At 35.2% G+C, this 19,279-nt stretch overlaps 1 protein-coding gene across 10 annotated transcripts in view; it reads left to right on the top strand.

The window, feature by feature from the left end:
* The first annotated feature begins 918 nt into the window (after nt 1-918).
* The window catches only part of camk1gb (calcium/calmodulin-dependent protein kinase IGb), a 34,546-nt gene continuing 16,185 nt past the window's right edge, over nt 919-19,279 (top strand). For 2 of the 10 annotated variants that reach the window (XM_079803514.1, XM_079803516.1), the window contains exons 1-5: nt 5,274-5,831; nt 9,174-9,285; nt 17,910-18,035; nt 18,880-18,954; nt 19,063-19,201. In XM_079803514.1, the coding sequence (XP_079659640.1) occupies nt 5,678-5,831; nt 9,174-9,285; nt 17,910-18,035; nt 18,880-18,954; nt 19,063-19,201 (606 nt within the window). In that variant the 5' untranslated portion in view covers nt 5,274-5,677. Of the gene's footprint in view, nt 1,064-5,036; nt 5,832-8,702; nt 9,066-9,173; nt 9,286-17,909; nt 18,036-18,879; nt 18,955-19,062; nt 19,202-19,279 lie in introns of those variants that run through there. The other 8 variants (XM_079803517.1, XM_079803520.1, XM_079803521.1 and 5 more) reach the window with 8 other exon arrangements.

Below are 19,279 nucleotides of genomic sequence, written 5' to 3'. Positions count from 1 at the left end.
ATATACACTATACTGTTCAAAAGTTGGTGTTAACTTTCTTAAAGAGGTTGTTACTTCTCTTCAGCGAGGATTCATTAAATTACTTTCTGCTCATCAAAAAGTCTTAAAGGATTAGTTCACTTCAAAATTAAAATTAAAATGTGAGGTTTGAATTAAAATAAATTTTAACCACTCTAAGTTCATCCGCCTTAGGACAAACTTTATCTGGGGTGGAAAAAACAACGACACTCTTAATCTTCTCTAGTGCAGCTCAACCAGGCCTCGTCTCCTTTTTGCGTATTCTGTGAACGGGAATTATTTAAATGAGTAACATTGTGACTTCACAAAGCCACGAAAAAAAAAAACCCATTGTAGTCCAAACAAGCCGTTCGTTGTAGTTCTTCAAAAGTGGATAATGTTAAATTAAATATCTCCCTGTGACTTTAAGCAGATCTGGTTTATGCTCAAACAGCAACATTACACTAAAAGTGAAAAAGCATAACAGGGCCCCTTTAATATAACGCGTGGCATTGATGTAACTCGCACAAAAACAAGAAAAATCATGGCTAACCAAACAGGGAGGATAACAGTTTCCAATGATGCAGAAAGAATTCTGGCAGTGTATGGTTAGTCAATCTGTGAAATGACTTTATCACAAATGTTTGTGTATGTTCTTTGTATTTTCAGTTCATTTACCCTGCACTGGTGTGAGAGATTTGCTGAAAGTGAAGCGCATCCTCTGTGAAGCCTCTAAGGTGGAAACGGGTTCCTCATCTCCACATTCGTATTCCCATTTACGCATATTACCCTCCCTGAAATGGAACTATCTAGAGATCTTCATGTCCGGTTATCTCCCATGTTTCCTTTCCCCACCATGGCAACACCGTACACAGAGTGTTTTAATGAGAGAACTGCCTGCCCAGGTTCATCATCCCTCCCAGGATACATTCGACAACATCGCGCAAATAAGTCAGACTTCCACCGGTCCTGAGAGCGTAACGTTTGGACAGAGTTTTGCCAGCGATGCCATCATACTTCATCAAGCAACACAAAGCGCTGGTCAACAGAAAACAGCATCACAAAGGTAAGACTGAAGAAACCTCTAAATGATCTTCTATGCCAGGCAGAAGTTTGGATGCATTTGAGAGAATTTGTAGGCTATTTTATGTGGTTGCAACAAAAAGGCTTTTGCTTAAATGCCTGAAATTGTGTTCGACAAATAGATTTGTTGACAAATAATTGTGCATACATATGAATTTGCTTATTAAACATTTTTACAATTAAATTTGAGAAATTTTAAAATGTATAGAATTTGTTTAAAAAAAACATTAAAGCTAAAACTATTAAAATGTAATAGTTTTGATTACATTTCAAGTCAATTAAAATAAATAATCAGTATGTATTTAATCTAGATTCAAAATATAGATTTTTAATAACAATGTATAGAAAATATTACTATTTTATTTTTACGCATGGCTATATTTTGATATTAATAAAATGTATATTTGATTATATATATTAATAAAATGTATATTTTTTTGTGTGTGTGTATATACATACATACATATACATTATATATATATATATATATATATATATATATATATATATATATATATATATATATATATATATATATATATATATATATATATATATATATATATATATATATATATATATATATATATATATATATATATGTATATATGTGTGTGTGTGTGTGTGTGTATGTATATATATATGTATATTGTATGTGTGTGTGTGTGTGTATAAACAAATATACATTTTATTAATATATATATAACAGTTTAATAAATATATATTATATATTACAGTTTAATAATTCTTTGCATGAATTTATTATTTTCTAATATTATTTATTTTTGTATAAAGATAATGAGAATTGGAGAAGGAAACATGCATAATTGTCATAAAGAAAAACAAAATTTTCTTGTAATTTTGGCGTGGAATATGGACTGATGTAATGTTTGTCTTTCCAAAAATAAAAATCAGTAGGTATGTCCAAACTTGACAGCCAGTGAACTATTAAATCTAGTTTTTATATATAGTATTTTTCCAAATGTAAAAACGAAAAGTAAACAAAAAAAATCTGCCAGCGAATATTTTTATTGCAGACAGTGGTCTTTAATGTCCAGTAATAAGAGAAGTAAAATTCCCGTTTGGGATTTACTCAAGCCTATTAAAGAAGGAAGTGTCACACTGTGAGATTATCCTGACTGGCCCAATTGGTCGCATGCAGTAATCTCTCCTTGAGCTCACCGTACGCTCTGATGCAGCCCTTTTCATTTTAATGTCTTTACAGTGGCTTCATAGTGAATGTGTGATTCAAAAAGACAGTGTGCCTTTGCTAAAACCATCAGTAATCCCATAAACACACTGTGAGACACGTACATGAACTCTGCCTCATGGTAAATGTTATTGTGCAGGAAGACATACATTATCTTGCTTTACAAATAACTGTTTTATGATGACCGGGTCAATCTCATGGATCTCACCTGACAAGAGCATCAGGCCATATTTCACACCAAAATGACAAGAAAAATTTGACAATTATGGATGTTTTCTTTACCAATTATCATTACGCATAAATAAATAATACATCTTATTCTCGCTGTAATGGAAGAAATAATGATATTACTTAAACTGTAATGTGTTTAACTTTAAGAATTAAGAATGTAAGACTTTGTGTGCTTAATGATCATACAATTGATGCCATAGTGAAAAACGAAAACTAAAAACACTTTAATGGTTCTTTTTCTTTTGATTCTGGTGCGGACATGTTTTACCATTGCTATCACTCACAAATATGTGTAATGCCTGTGTAATATGGTTATCTAAATATAAGTTTTTTGTTTGTTGTTGTTTTTGCCAGTGGTTGTAGGTTGGATACAAGACGTTTACCTTGACTGAATCATGCTGCAGTTCACGTTCTTTTAAGACTTGAATTTCATGTGGTGGTGTTGAACAGAGAGACCACACTGTAAAAAATCATTGTGATTTTAACGGTAAAAGACTGTAAAAATGTTACGGTGAAAAACAGTTAATTGGTTAACAGAAAGTTTCCGTACTATATACGGTGACTAACCTTACATTTAATTTACAGTAAAATACCGTTACGTTTTTGGAAGTGAAAAAGAACAAGTCATTGTGTAATTTACAGTGAAAAAACATAAATTGACATTCCCAGAATTCCCTGCGTGACACTTCACATTTGATGTTTTTTAGTTGAAATAACTGTTTCCTCTTCGTTTGTTCTAATCAATTGTGTACATTAGGGTTTTGTTACATCTAATGTTGTTAAAGTAATGTTTATTGCATTTTTAAAATTTCATGTGTGTTGCCATGATGGTGTTTAGTGTTTGTGTGAATGACTGTGCACCTTCTATATAGCATTGTCCTCTTAAAAGCTGCTTGTGATGAGCTTTGATTCATCATGTGACTCCCATCACTACTGTGATTGGTGCTTGTCAGTATCATAGGTGCAGTTTAACATTATTTCAGTTAATGAAATAGGGTTTTTACCGTACATTTTTTATAGTGTATATGTAATTATTACAATATAAAACTTTATATTATATGGTTTTGAACTGTAAAATAAACGTTTTTTTTAAAAGTAATTATTACAATATAAACCTTTAAATTATATGGTGCTGTCCCGTAAAACCTAAAACGTTACTGCCGTATTTTTTACAGTAAAGTTCTGGCAACCACAGCTGCCGGTTTTTTACCGTAATTTATTAATGGGGATTTTTTTTTACAGTGCAGACTTGTGCCATTTAAGCAGCCACTTATGGCAATGTGCTGAATACCACTCAGAACACCTTAGCAACCATATAGCAATGCCATGGCATTGTGGCGTGGGACTCTCATTTTCTGAAACTACAAAAATCAAGCTTGGTTTATTGTCAGATAATGTTTTTAATGTCATTTCTGCCATGTTTTAATGGCAAAGTCCCTTTGAAACGCCTCTTGCAAGTATGCAAGTACAGCTACCATCTCTTTGAATGGGGAAACATCAAATTCTCCAAAACTGTTTACGATTAAATTTCATATTTGAATGAAATCTGACAATAACGATCTCATAAATTTGGTTTCTAAATGCTCAAATCATGACAAAAAAAAGAAAAGAAAATGCATTTTTCAAGCTGAAGCAGTCAATGCGCATGTGAAGTCATAAGCAATGACTTTACCAAAGTTGGTGATTTCTCTTTTATTTAATAGGCGGGACTTATGCTGCCTTAACGTGATATCGGAATTATCGTAAATGCAAGTTTCCTACGTAAAAAATTCACATGAACGCCATCTGATGTCGTGTTTACCACTGGGAAGTTTGGAAATAGGTGTGATACCCAAATAAAAATTCCCGAGATGGGCGTACCATAAACTTTAAATCCGCGGAACTCACCCTTCATCGCGAGTTTGATTGACAGGCGATCTGACCAATCACATTGCCGAATCTGCCGGTTCGGTAGATTACCGTAGGTGGACTTGAACTTGGAAAAACGGTGTGTAGCCTATTGACGTCTTTCCGCGGTTTAATCAACATTGCTTTTAGTGTTCATTCATGTTAATTTTATGCTTATCAATGAACTAGAAGGAAGAGAGCTTAGACGCTACAGCGATCACTAAAGAGCCACAAAACGCTATTTGTGGTTTACATTTCTTAAAAAAGACAACATTTTAAAGTTGAGACTTTTTCATGCATGTTGTCACATTTCACTTCCATTCTTTCGGGGTAAATCAAGAAAAAAGTGTACACTGTATTAATGAAACAAAAGCACATAATTGTACTAGACATGTGTGCAATTCATGTGGGAAAAAATAAATACTCTGAATCCCAAGTGGATTTACACAAACTGAAAAAAGTCAAAAAGCGTTAGGTTGTGCCCCGCTCTCCCCTATTACCCCCCGAACGCCATTTTAAAAAGTTAGTCTTTATTTACATTAAGCAATTTTGTGTAGGCCTACATGATGCCCCATTGACCACTTGCTCTCTAGATATATTGGTATTGAAAAGGCAATTGAAAAACCTTATTCATAATGCAAGTTTGCGAGCGCGGTGTGTGTGTGTGTGTGTGTGTGTGTGTGTGTGTGTGTGTGTGTGTGTGTGTGTGTGTGTGTGTGTGTGTGTGTTTGTATGGTGACATCACATGTAGACAGTCATTACAAGGACCTTGAGAATCCGCCTCGCTGGCCGCTCCTCCTTCAGTGACAGCTCCTGTAATCTCCAACCTGTTGGTTATTTGTGCTCCTCTCGGCGGGATTAATCTGTCCAGACTGAAGCAGGCTTTTGGCAGGAGAGTCAGAGCGGGGCATCTGTTGCGCACTTACCTCTCTAGGTAAGTCAAAGGACGGGTCCCATTCACAGACGAGACCAGACTGCTGCATAAACAGGTCACACTTTAAATTACAGTGTTCATGTAAATGTGCAACTATTTTTTATTTATTATAATCCATTATAATTGTAGGCTACGCAATACATGGGCATTGTAATGTAAAGTGTTTTTTTTTTTCGTACTTCAATGGACTATTTTATAGCTTGGGCGCGCGCAACAATTGATTGAAGAAATCAACTTCTGACTAAGTGATTTGCATAAAAATTGAAACGCTCGTTTTCATCCCGTACACACCGATGATGGTGCATATGAAAGATTTTTGTAGTAATTGCACGTGAATGTGCGTCTTTGCATTTTCGGACGCGTCGCAAATGAGATCTGCGCAGCATCCCCTCTCCTCGCTTCTCATTGTTTGTCACTGCTGTCCTCGCTTGAGCCTCGGTCGTGTCTGCAAAAGACAAAAATCCTGCTGGAGTTGTTACAGACCTGAAGGTAAGGTCCAAAAACGGGCTCTTTGTAAAAGAATCACCTCTGCTCATGCATGCATGGTGAAAGATGATTAATGGATCGTGTGGTTTGAAGGTGCACGCTGGGTTTGTTCATGTTCAGATTAGATTAAGACTTTGAATGGCGCGATGTAAGTAATGATCGTCAGTTACTGAACGGGACATGTATTTAATGACCCATGCTGCTGAGATGCATGTTTATGCTGGTCTCGTGGGCTCAGCAGTGACTCTCTGTACATTAAAGGAGCTTGCAGAGGAAAGACAAAGCCTGACATGTGCAGAATGTTCTTGTGTGAGCAAAGACAAACTGCAAGTGTATGCAACATCTTGGCATTGATTATCTTGCAGTGTTGTGCATTGCAAGATGCATTTAAATATGTGATATACTAAAATTAATTGCGAGTAGCCTATACTGTGATTGGGAGTGGATCTGTATAACCTTTAGAAAAAAGTCCAGAAATATTTTTATTTTACACATTTGTTAAATTTTGCATTTATTATAATTATTTTAATGAATATGCATTTGATTGCATTATTAATTAATTAATAGAAATGCATTTAATATTTTAAATCTTTATTTTATTATCTTCATTTAAATGTTTGTAGTTGTATTTATTAATATATATATATATATATATATATATATATATATATATATATATATATATATATATATATATATATATATATATATATATATATATATATGGGATTTATTTTATAAGTCAAGAATGTCTTTTTATGAACTTGTAGTTTAACGTATATGGTGATGTTCATATACCTTAATGTATGCTTTAATCATATATATATATAATTTATATAAATATATATTTTTAATGTTATCGGCACGATAAGAAAATTTGGCCGTTACATTAAAGTCGATAAATAATGTATTATTTCCTTCAGCTGATGCGCACGTTTTGCCATGATAGTTTTGAATTGATTGAAATATGATTGAAATCACTTCAGTGCACTTCAAGTGCAACATGTGCAGTGCAAGTCTGTCATATAAGCTACATAAAATTATAATGAGAACATTATAATTGTGTGCTTGGGCCATGGCTTTTAATGGTGAGACTTGTTTTTGTAATCAAAAATTATATATAAATTTGGATTTAGATTTAGCGGCCAATATCGGTTATCGGCTTTGAAATATAAAGAATTATCGGTTAATGGTATCAGCCATTGTGTATGTGTGTATATGTGTGTGTGTATATATATATATATATATATATATATATATATATATATATATATATATATATATATATATATATATATATATATATATATATATATATATGTATATGTGTGTATATTAGGGCTGTCAAAAGATTAATCACGATTAATCGCATCCAAAATAAAAGTTTGTGTTTACATAATATATGTGTGTGTACTCTGTTAATTATTATTTATATGTAAATACACACACATTCATGTATATATTTAAGAAATATTTGCATGTATATACTGCATATACATTTATATAATCTATAATATATATAAATATAAATGTTTTATATATAAAAATAATATTTTTTTCTTAAATATATACATGCTTGTGTGTGTATTTACATATAAATAATAATTAACAGAGTACACACACATATATTATGTAAACACAAACTTTTATTTTGGATGCGATTAATCGCGATTAATCTTTTGACATCCCTAGTATATATATGTATGTGTGTGTGTGTGTGTGTGTGTGTGTGTGTGTGTGTGTGTGTGTATATGTTATGACATTGATGATAATGATGCAACCATGGTGTTTTTTGAGACCTGTCCATTCTTGTCTCTTAATTGGATATTCCTTGTTACCTAATTTGTCTATTAGTGGTCTACTAATAGTCTATAAATTACTCCATTCCATGGAGTTTTTGCACCTCATTGTACTTAACGACACTCTTAGTGGCAAATTAGTGATATTTACAGCTACTAAACTTATAAATGGCAAGTGACCTCATGAACTCAGGGAGTGAATTGTCTTAATTGTTTTTAAACTCAGAAGATCAGAGTCTTTAACCTTAACCTTAACCTTATAGTCTTTACATAAGTGGAATGAGAGCGGGACTGACCAGAACTTCACAGAACTCAGTACTGCTAATTCCAGAGAAGTCTATAGTATTGGATTGCATGTGTTTAAGTAAACACCTATTATGAAGAAACCTTGGAATAAAAACACAACAGACTTGGAAAATAAGCAATTGGACTGTGTGACCCTGGACCACAAAACCAGCCATAAGGGTCCATTTAAAAAAAAAAAAAAAAAAAGATTTATTCATCATCTGAAAGCTGAATAAATAAGATTGATGTATGGTTTGTTAGGATAGGATGGTATATATTTTCCAATTATTGCAATATTTGGCAGAGTACAAAAAATATCTAAATATTGAGAAAATCGCCTTTAAAGTTGACCAAAGGAAGTCCTTAGCAAGGCATATGACTACTAATTATACATTTTTGATATATTTACAGTAGGAAATTAACAAAATATCTTCATGGAACAGGATCTTTACTTAATATCCTAATGATTTTTGACATAAAAGAAAAATCCATCATTTTGACCCATACAAAATGCCACCCGAGCGACTGGTTTTGTGGTCCAGGGTCACATATTGATGTGTTTTGTTGAAGATGATGACTTTTTATCAAATACATCCAATCATTGTGGACAGTTTTGTGTTGGGTTTGCACAGATTAAAGGTCTAGTTTAGGGGGGGGGGATCCACCTTCAGTGCATGGATGCAACTCAAGAGATATTCCAGTTAAAATAGACCCAGATTTATTTATAGATATTTCACAGAAACCGCAAAAAAAGAACCACTAAAGAATCTCATAAGTCACCTAAACTCCTAGTATTAAGACGCACATATATACCTGTCTGTACACCGACCAGCCAAAACCTGATTAGTGTTTTCTGACAACCGTCTTAAAGCTATAGGACAGCCAATGAGGAGCTGTGGAATTTGTAAAGAGTTCAGCGCAGGTCCGTGACACACTAAAACAGGCTTTTAGATGATCTCACATCCTGTCAAGAGTGAAGCCGTCCACTGTCCGTCAGTTGCTGAAAAATGAGACTTGAGCTGGTTTCTGCTTTGCACTTTGAACCCTAAAGGATGCAAAGACGTTTTTGATTTGGAATTCTAACTGGATTTATATTAGGAATCAGGCCTCATGGCTCCTGGACTATTAGGGATTATTTTGGCTGCAAATAAAGGTTCATCTTTGATTTAGTGCTCACTCTCATAGCAGATCGTCACAGATCACAGGCGTAGGTCTTTGTTGGTCACTTTATAAAGAGGTTTCTCTTTTTTATCCTCTTCAGAAATCCCTGTCGAAGCTCACACAGAAATGGGGCGAAAGGAGGGCGACTTTGATTGGAAAAAGAGCACGGATAACATCCAGGATGTGTTTGAAGTCATGGAGGTGCTCGGAACGTAAGTACACATTTAGTTCCTCTTATTATTCATTGGAAAAGCTTTGAATGGTTTTATAAACATCATTTTGTCAGTAGGAACTTTTTTGGGGGGGGAAATATACTGACAGAATTGATGTCCCAAGTGGCTTTTTATTTGAATGAAGTATAGCTTAAATTTACTTCCTACATGCAGCTGATTAATAAAAAAGTGTAAACAAATACTGTGCTAAAAAGTAGTTTATAGTGCACATTAAATACATTTTAAAGACATTTTCCAGAAAGCTGATTTTCCTCACCGTGTGTGTCCGGTAAAGGATTGACCCAGAGTGTTTACCCAACCCCTGTGTGGGACTCTTGGTAATTCTCGGTTTGGGAGATTAGTTGTTCATTCATTCAGAAAGAAAAAAAACAAACTCAGGAGCTTCAGCTTTAACTGTGTCTTTACATTTTAAAAGGTTAGTTCACTCAAAAATGTAGAATTCTGTCATCATTTATTCACCCTCATGCCGATCCAAACCCGTAAGACTTTCGTTCATCTCCGGAACACAAATAAAGATATTTTAAATCTGAGAGATCCCTCCATTGACAGCTACACAATTAACACTTTGACGCTTCAAAAAGTGTTAAAGAGAACGTATTCATTCTAATATGAATTCATAACTAATTCATATGAATTGAGTGGTTTAGTCAGAATTTTCTGAAGCGACACAATCACTTTATATGATGAACAGATTTAATTTAGGCTTTTATTTACATATAAATATTCATCAACTCACACATCAGCTTCAGCAAGAACCAATGAGGTTCATTCTTGTGTTACGCATCACATTTGAGCTTCAGCAAGAACCAATGAGGTTCATTCTCGTGTTACGCATCATGTTTGATCTTCAGCAAGCACCAATGAGGTTCATTCTCGTGTTACGCCTCATGTTTGAGCTTCAGCAAGCACCAATGAGGTTCATTCTCGTGTTACGCCTCATGTTTGAGCTTCAGCAAGCACCAATGAGGTTCATTCTCATGTAACGCATCATGTTTGAGCTTCAGCAAGCACCAATGAGGTTCATTCTCGTGTTACGCATCATGTTTGATCTTCAGCAAGCACCAATGAGGTTCATTCTCGTGTAACGCATCATGTTTGAGCTTCAGCAAGCACCAATGAGGTTCATTCTCGTGTTACGCATCACTTTGAGCTTCAGCAAGCACCAATGAGGTTCATTCTCGTGTTACGCATAGACATGTGCCGGTAAACGGTAATACAATATACCGCAATAATGAACATGCACAATATTGTTATCGTGGGCACTTCAAAATACCGTGAATAATTATTTATTACGAATTATTCCGATTTTTAGAATGCATTTTAAGAATACTTTACCCATCAACCGTTTAAAATGAATAACACGTCAAAGAGGAATGCGCACTGATGTAAACAAAACCCAACGAGCCGAGCACATGGCGGAACGAGTGACGGACATGCGCTGAAGTGCACATTCACTCTTTGACAGCAGAGGGCGCTGACGGAACAGCAGAAATGCAGCTGTTTCCCCGGTAACCCTTGTAAACAAAACCTAATACTTAATACTTAAAGACTTAAGGCTATTCATTTTCAAACTTAAACATTTTATATTTTAATCTGGACTAAATGACATGCCCTAGATATTGTTTGAATATGTTCTGACTGTTGTTCAGTCTCACAATTTACAATAAAGGCTCTATTATTTAACATTAGTTCACTCATTAACAAACTGACAATGAAAAATACTTCTAAAGCATTTATTCATCTTAGTTAAATGTACATTTCAGCATTTAAGAACACATTATTAAAATCAAAAGTTGTAACTGTATTATTTAATGGACCTGAGCTTACACTACCAGTTGCTTTTTTTAAAACTAACATTATCAAAGAAGAATAACTTCTGTTATAATGTAGCTATTCGTTCTTTGTTAATGTTAATGCATTAACTGGTGAGACATTATTGTAAAGTGTTACCTATTGTTCTTTATAAATCTTTTGCACTTATTCGGTTTTAAATATTTGTTTACTTTATACATTTTTGTGTATTGCTTTATTGTATTTAAATGTTTGGTTCTTTTGTTATAAGAAAGTTATTAAACCTGTTATAGACTAGTATGACAACACTTTTTTTGCAACTTATTTCAATATTGTGATAATACCGTATACCGTGATAAAAACTTCAGCAATTAATCGCAACATGAAAATTTGATAGCGGCACATGCCTAGTTACGCAACACGTTTGAGCTTCAGCAAGAACCAATGAGGTTCATTCTCGTGTTACGCAACACTTTTGAGCTTCAGCAAGCACCAATGAGGTTCATTCTCGTGTTACGCATCATGTTTGAGCTTTAGCAAGCACCAATGAGGTTCATTCTCGTGTTACGCATCATGTTTGAGCTTTAGCAAGCACCAATGAGGTTCATTCTCGTGTTACGCATCACGTTTGAGCTTCAGCAAGCACCAATGAGGTTCATTCTCGTGTTACGCATCACGTTTGAGCTTCAGCAAGAACCAATGAGGTTCATTCTCGTGTTACGCATCATGTTTGAGCTTTAGCAAGCACCAATGAGGTTCATTCTCGTGTTACGCATCACGTTTGAGCTTCAGCAAGCACCAATGAGGTTCATTCTCGTGTTACGCATCACGTTTGAGCTTCAGCAAGAACCAATGAGGTTCATTCTCGTGTTACGCATCATGTTTGAGCTTTAGCAAGCACCAATGAGGTTCATTCTCGTGTTACGCATCACGTTTGAGCTTCAGCAAGAACCAATGAGGTTCATTCTCGTGTTACGCATCATGTTTGAGCTTCAGCAAGCACCAATGAGGTTCATTCTCATCTTACGCATCACGTTTGAGCTTCAACAAGCACCAATGAGGTTCATTCTCGTGTTACGCATCACGTTTGAGCTTCAGCAAGCACCAATGAGGTTCATTCTCGTGTTACGCAGCACGTTTGAGCTTCAGCAAGAACCAATGAGGTTCATTCTCGTGTTACGCATCATGTTTGAGCTTCAGCAAGCACCAATGAGGTTCATTCTCGTCTTACGCATCACGTTTGAGCTTCAGCAAGAACCAATGATGTTCATTCTCGTGTTACGCATCACGTTTGAGCTTCAGCAAGAACCAATGAGGTTCATTCTCGTGTTACGCATCATGTTTGAGCTTCAGCAAGCACCAATGAGGTTCATTCTCGTCTTACGCATCACGTTTGAGCTTCAACAAGCACCAATGAGGTTCATTCTCGTGTTACGCATCACGTTTGAGCTTCAGCAAGCACCAATGAGGTTCATTCTCGTGTTACGCAGCACGTTTGAGCTTCAGCAAGAACCAATGAGGTTCATTCTCATGTTACGCATCATGTTTGAGCTTCAGCAAGCACCAATGAGGTTCATTCTCGTGTTACGCATCACGTTTGAGCTTCAGCAAGCACCAATGAGGTTCATTCTCGTGTTACGCATCATGTTTGAGCTTCAGCAAGCACCAATGAGGTTCATTCTCGTGTTACGCAACACGTTTGAGCTTCAGCAAGAACCAATGAGGTTCATTCTCATGTTTTGCGTGATGAAACAAGCCGTCCAATTAGATTTGAGCTTACCCGAGCCACTGCTGTTGCACAAAAGTGTGAGAGTGGTGTCTCTGTTTTGAAAACCTGTGTAAGGAAAGATTTTCCAGAAGAGAGAAGCGAATGTTATCACTGGTGTCTGAGAACAGATTCATTCTCACATGTTCTTTATACAGATTTCTATTCATTTTCCACTGAGTTATGCAATGTTTAAAAAATGTCTTTCTTAATGTCTGTTTGATGATGCTACTCTTAATCTTGACACAATGAAGCTTATATCCATTATCCCATCTGAGCTACTTAATGGGTCTCAGCCTGTAAACCAGACAGCAATGATCCGGCCCATTTGTCCTGAACTGGTTGTGTCATTGCGGGCGCAGAAAGCTGACTAAACTGTGAGCTCAGCAGACACGAGCAGCTGTACATTGTCTTTGCTGACTGTCCAGTGATAACTAAGCAGAATAATGTTTCATCAAGGCTGTTGTCCCTGAAGACAGACGCTGTGAGATCAGTGTGCAAGCGTCAGAAACATTATTTGGGACGTTCGTTTCGAAGTTTCACAGAAGTCTGTAAATAAATGATCAGTAACAGTGTGATCCAAAAGTCTTAGTCTTCTTCTGAATGAAGTTGCTTGTTGAGGGTGTGCGTTTTATCCAGTGGAGTCTGTAGCATTCAGGTCACCCTGCGTCTGTAGGTGGTTCAAGGGTAAAGCACAGGTTAAGACACTTCTAACGGAGTGTGTTAATCGCTTTGGCAGACAACAACAGGGATCACAGACACCAGGGAACAGCTAACGGGATAGGAACAGCTTTGCGATAATCTACCGAGCATGGCCTGCAATGTGCTCTCTATTACGCAGTTGACGATTAAATTATTATTCTTGATTACTTTCATTGATTAAGGCAAGACCCCAAATGTGAATGTGGAAAACAATGTAGATATAACCATACTTCCCCAGTTGATTGATTACATTAAGAATTGCAAACATTTTTGTATTACACGTTTCCTAAAATGTTGTTTAAATGAGGCATTATCTAATTAAATGTGCACTCATTTGCATACATTTCCACATCCGAAATCTGAACACTGGATATAGCCAGGTTCAAAAATTTTGTTTCATTTTGTTTACTTATTATTAGAGTCAAAGATTTTTACTTTTGGATATCTCTCTTTTTTTTTATCACTCCATAAATCAGAAAATGCTGTCAACAGTCAGAAAAAAAAAGTTTTTTTAAATAATATCAGGCAAATGATGAATGAACAAACCCCTCTGGAAAAAATCTGAATCAGAAGATGGGAATAAAACTGGAAAGTTTGGTTTATGAAGTGCTTCTTCTGAAGCTCATTTTAAGAAATCAGCCTTTAAAGATGTACTGTATGTATTGCAATTGAAATCTAGTAGTCAATTAAAAGGCTATTGTTCACTTTGGTCTGTTTTTATTACTACAAAATCAAAATAAATCCGTTTAATCATCAAAATAATTGACTGATGACACGTTTACCAAAATAAGCGTTAGTGACTTTCACACGAATAAAAGACAGGTCATATATTTCGTCATTGAAGATTTTTAAAATATTGTCTTGTGAAGTCTCCTGTATTGTATTGTCTTGTCTCGTGAGCCAAGTGTATCGTCACACCCCTAAAATCTACAGATGCAAATAGATAAAGTGCAATATAATAAACACGTTTTTCAGACTAGTGGAAAGATAAAGACCAAAATCAAAAATGTTTGTAATGTAATGTTTTTTTAATTTCTTTTTATTAATTTCTTTTATCTTTTTAATTAATTTTGTCCACTTTTTAATTTTGTCATCATTTTTTTCTTTTATTTTGTAGAATTTTGCCACTGTGTTTTGAGACCACGGTGTTACTTTAGTATCAAAATAGTTATAGTTTTGATAATAATTTTGAATTCAATTTTATGTTAATATTTTCCATTTTCTTTTTAATTTCAGTTAAAGTTTTAGGGATTTTGTTTGGTGTGTGTGTGTGTGTGTGTGTGTGTGTGTGCGCGTGCACGTGTGTGTGTGTGTGTGTGTGTGTGTGTGTGTGTGTGTGTGTGTTTTGAATATGTCTATATAGTTTTTATACATTTTATTTCATAAGTTTTTTGTAAATCAAGTTAAACTAAATGCAAATGGAAAATGTTGCCTAAAAAAGTAAGTTTAATTAATTAATGTATATATATATATATATTATATTATATTATATATTATATTATATTATATATTATTTTAAATTTTAAATTTTTTACTTCAATTCACATTTATTTTATTTCAAGAAAGGAAAATGTGGGTTTTAATTTTAGTTTGTTTATTTATTTATTTTTATTTTTTATAGAAGTTTACAAGATATGCTGGTCATAAAGTGAGATAATTATCTACTTTCAAGCATAAACTACTGTGTCTAGAGAGCTCTGTCACAACCTGCCCTTGCCTGTGGGTGTTACTGGCACCAGTGGGGCATTGTGGGGAGTTGAGCACAGTGGTTTCCTCTGACAAAAACAACCTGAAATAAACTCCCACACACAATCCCTCCGCAGGCTTCCACTGGAGTTAACACCCATCAGGATGAAGTATGACATCTAAAATGGGCTTGAACCAAATATTCTATGATGAAAAGTCACGTTTCTATGTATTTCATTGGCAGTTTTCTCTGCCTTTGGGCACATTCTGTGCACTGACCTTCAGTTTGAGCTTTATTTAGTTTTTTATTCATGCATTTCATTGAAATCCACAGTATTTAATGAATTCAGGACTTTCTAAAGGATTATTCACTCATGATCATAGGTGAAGGTAAACACACGTCTCTGAGCTCATTCAATGCAGGAAAAGATGCTGTGGAATGTGATAGACGCTGGCAGTGTCAGGGAGACGCTTTTTTCATGAAGCTCCGCGTGTGCGTGGGAGGACGAGATTGATTGTCAGAAGCCATGTGTGATGTAGCACTTCTTTTCAGGTGTGATTTTAAGCATTATGAATTCAGTGCTATATCAAAATAAAAAATGTATTAAACTTTTAAAAAAAAATTTAAGTAGTAAATTATTATTTTTAAAAAATCATTTAAAAATAATACATTTAGTGAGATTTACACTAAAATTACGCATAACACTTATTTTCTAGTTCTCTTAATGTTTTTTTTAAAAATATTGCACGGATAAATCATTTATAATAAATACTGCAATATTCCATACAAATACGAATTTTCCATTTCTAGGCGACTTCAAAATCTTTTCTTCATCTGTGATAAATGAAGGGTATGATTTTTCAAAAAAATTATTGAATATATTGTTCATATACTAGGGCATGAACAATACAATAGGTTCTACACTACCTATCAAGTCAATCACTGAATATTGAATTCATTTCTAATCATTTTAAATAACCAGCTAATATTCATTAAGAATATAATCAAATTTTATATTACTGTAATTGTCTAGATTGGCAATATGTGGGTTTTTTAATTTCAACACATGTAATATTTTAAACACTGTTATTTTGTAACTACATTTGTGCAGTAAACTAAAGAAGATTTTAATTCATGGAGATAGAGACATGGAAAATGTGCCATGATTTAGAGGAGGAAATCTGTCACCTGGTGGAAAACAAACACTTTTAACATGAAAATGACATGAAATGACCACTATAACCAGTAGATGGCAGCAGAGGACACTCATTTGCCATGTCCACCGCCTTTTATAGTTCTTTTTTACGTGATTAATGTTATAACACATTTTATTGCAATGAAGTATGCAGTAAAGCAGGAGTAGGAAGGGTCACAAAGTCTCATGCCATTTAGATGAAAGGAATTTAATAAAATAAATAAACCCAGATTTTACAGTGTATGGGAAACCATCTTGAATTGCTCCCGAATCATATTATGTAAACTGCGTTTATGACAAAGAGCTACAGATGGAGATATCAAAACAATCTATCAATAAATGCACACACATCCTCTGCTTTTGAGGATGTGCTGCTATGGATTTAAGAACACAATGAATAATGCAGACTAATATGCGGGGATGAGCCGAAGCCTGCCACCGGATTCATATGAGTTTTAAGGGAGTTTTAAAGAGCGATCATGAATTAGTGTGCATATTACGGAGTTAATCGCACATTTTTATGGGGGGTGGGTGGAAATTTAGGGGTGGCTGAAGCCTCCTAAAATGGGCTTAGTGACACCCCTGATGATAAGATTATTAGATGTATGATATGAAGATTTGCAGCAGGTAAACCAGTGATACCATAATCTCAGCAGCCTTTCTCTACAGCCTGGATAAGACTGTCTTATTTAACCAATCCCATGCTAATTGTAACCTAGCCTCTTTCCGTCGGAGGCCTTACAGTGCCCTGGTTGCAGGCCTGTGTTTTTATCGAGGCACCTGGATACCAGAGCCATTAGTGTTTCCGTTGCATAAGGGATTTCACATGTAATCCTCATGCCAGGACAGCCATTCCAGGTTACAGCTGAGGAGAGCATGGAGAAAAGACTATTAAGCCCTTTAGGTGATCTTCCAAAGCCCCTACCACCAGCAGCCATTAAAAAGAAATATTGTTTGAATTGTCCTTTTACATAATTAGTTTGTCAATTCAGGGGGAAATATAGTCTGAGTCCTTAGTTATTAATTAAGTGCTCTGATTAGTTTGCTAAGACATTCTAAATGGTTGCTAGCTGTACAGCCATTTAGCAAATTGATATGCATTTACCTACAATTTATAAAATCAATTGCACTAATAGTAATTGTGTCACACATTGCTACCAGATCTTGCCAGAGCCCTGGCCTCTCGTGTACCTTTCACATGCTAGCATTTCTAGCTGTTATTAAATGGATGGCTTGCAGTGTGGCACGGAGGTTCGGCAGGGTTTAAAAGGTCACATCCTCGCCTTCATTAAAACCTGCTTTACTCTCAGGGGGACGTGCCACACTGGCATCACATATGGATCATGCTCTCTCTCTCTCTCTCTCTCTCTCTCTCTCTCTCTCTCTCTCTCTCTCTGAAAAACATGATCTCAGGTAATTGCACATTCAACCTTACCCCATCTTTCTTTCTTTGTTTTCTCTAGGGGAGCGTTCTCAGAGGTCTTCATGGTGAAGGAGAGAAAAACAGGGAAGCTTTTTGCTATGAAGTGTGTGAAGAAGAAAAACAAAAGGGACATCAACCTGGAGAATGAAATCGCTGTGTTGCGGAAGTAAGAATGAAACCAGCACTAGCTGTGATGTAAAAGTCTTAAGCTTTAAACAGAATACTATTAGCTATACAATGAAACGGAAATGGGAAGATTGAAACTAAAACAGAAATTCAAACCCAATGTAGGATATTGAAATTATAGAAGCTTGTTTCCGTCACAGGAAAAAAAAATGGTAATTCAAACTTTTTTCTCGCAATTGCGAGTTTCTATCACACAATTCAGACTATTTTTCACATCATTTTGAGGTATATTCTCACATTTGCGAGTTATAAAATCTGACTTTGCAATTGAAGGATATAAACTCAGAATTGCTATATAAACTCGCTTATATCTTATCATTTGGGCTTTATAACTCGCAATTGTGGGATAAAAACCTCGCAATTCTAAGAAAAAAAAGGCAAAATACCCTTGCAATTCTTTTTTTCTTGCAAATGCAAGTTTATATCTCACAGTTCTGACTTTTTCTCAGAATTGTGAAATAAAAGGATTAACCTGGTCACTTGGTGGAAAACAAACACTTTTAACATGAAAATGGCATGAAATTACCACTAGAACCAGTAGGTGGCAGCAGATGATCACTCATTAGCTCAATTGTCACATTGCGTAATAAACTTATATCTTATAATAAGGGCTTTATAACTCACAGTTGTGGGATAAAGACTTGCAATTCTAAGAAAAAAAGGCAAAAAATTAACCTGGGATTAACCTGGTCACTTTTTATTGGTTTATTCCATGGCGGAAACAAGCTTCCTGATTGTGAATGCATTTGAAACCACATTTATCTGATTTTAAAGCAGCATAACTGTATTTCTTTATCCTAACTTCTTAATTTGTTGTTATGTAGGATCAAACACGACAATGTGGTTTGCTTGGAGGATTTCTATGAAAGTCGGACGCATTACTACCTGGTCATGCAGCTGTAAGCACATCTATTTGTATTATCGGTCACTGAAGCTACTTCAAATCTCTTTATGTCTTTACAGCATTTTTTTAACAGCATCTTTACAAATTACTCGTATCCTTTCAGAGTTTCAGGTGGTGAGCTGTTTGACCGGATCCTGGACCGGGGCATGTACTCAGAGTTGGATGCTAGTCAGGTTATCAAACAGGTGCTGGAGGCAGTCGACTACCTGCACATAAATGGCATCGTACACCGCGATCTCAAGGTACAGAGACACCACATTCACACAAACATCTGCATATATCAGGGGTGTCCAAACTCGGTCCTGGAGGGCCACTGTCCT

The sequence above is a fragment of the Gobio gobio genome, assembly GCF_949357685.1.
Source record: "Gobio gobio genome assembly, chromosome: 21".
In the NCBI taxonomy this organism is placed as follows: Eukaryota; Metazoa; Chordata; class Actinopteri; order Cypriniformes; family Gobionidae; genus Gobio; species Gobio gobio.
The sequence above is the reverse complement of the archived record's forward strand: the minus strand, read 5'-3'. Positions and strand labels throughout refer to the sequence as shown.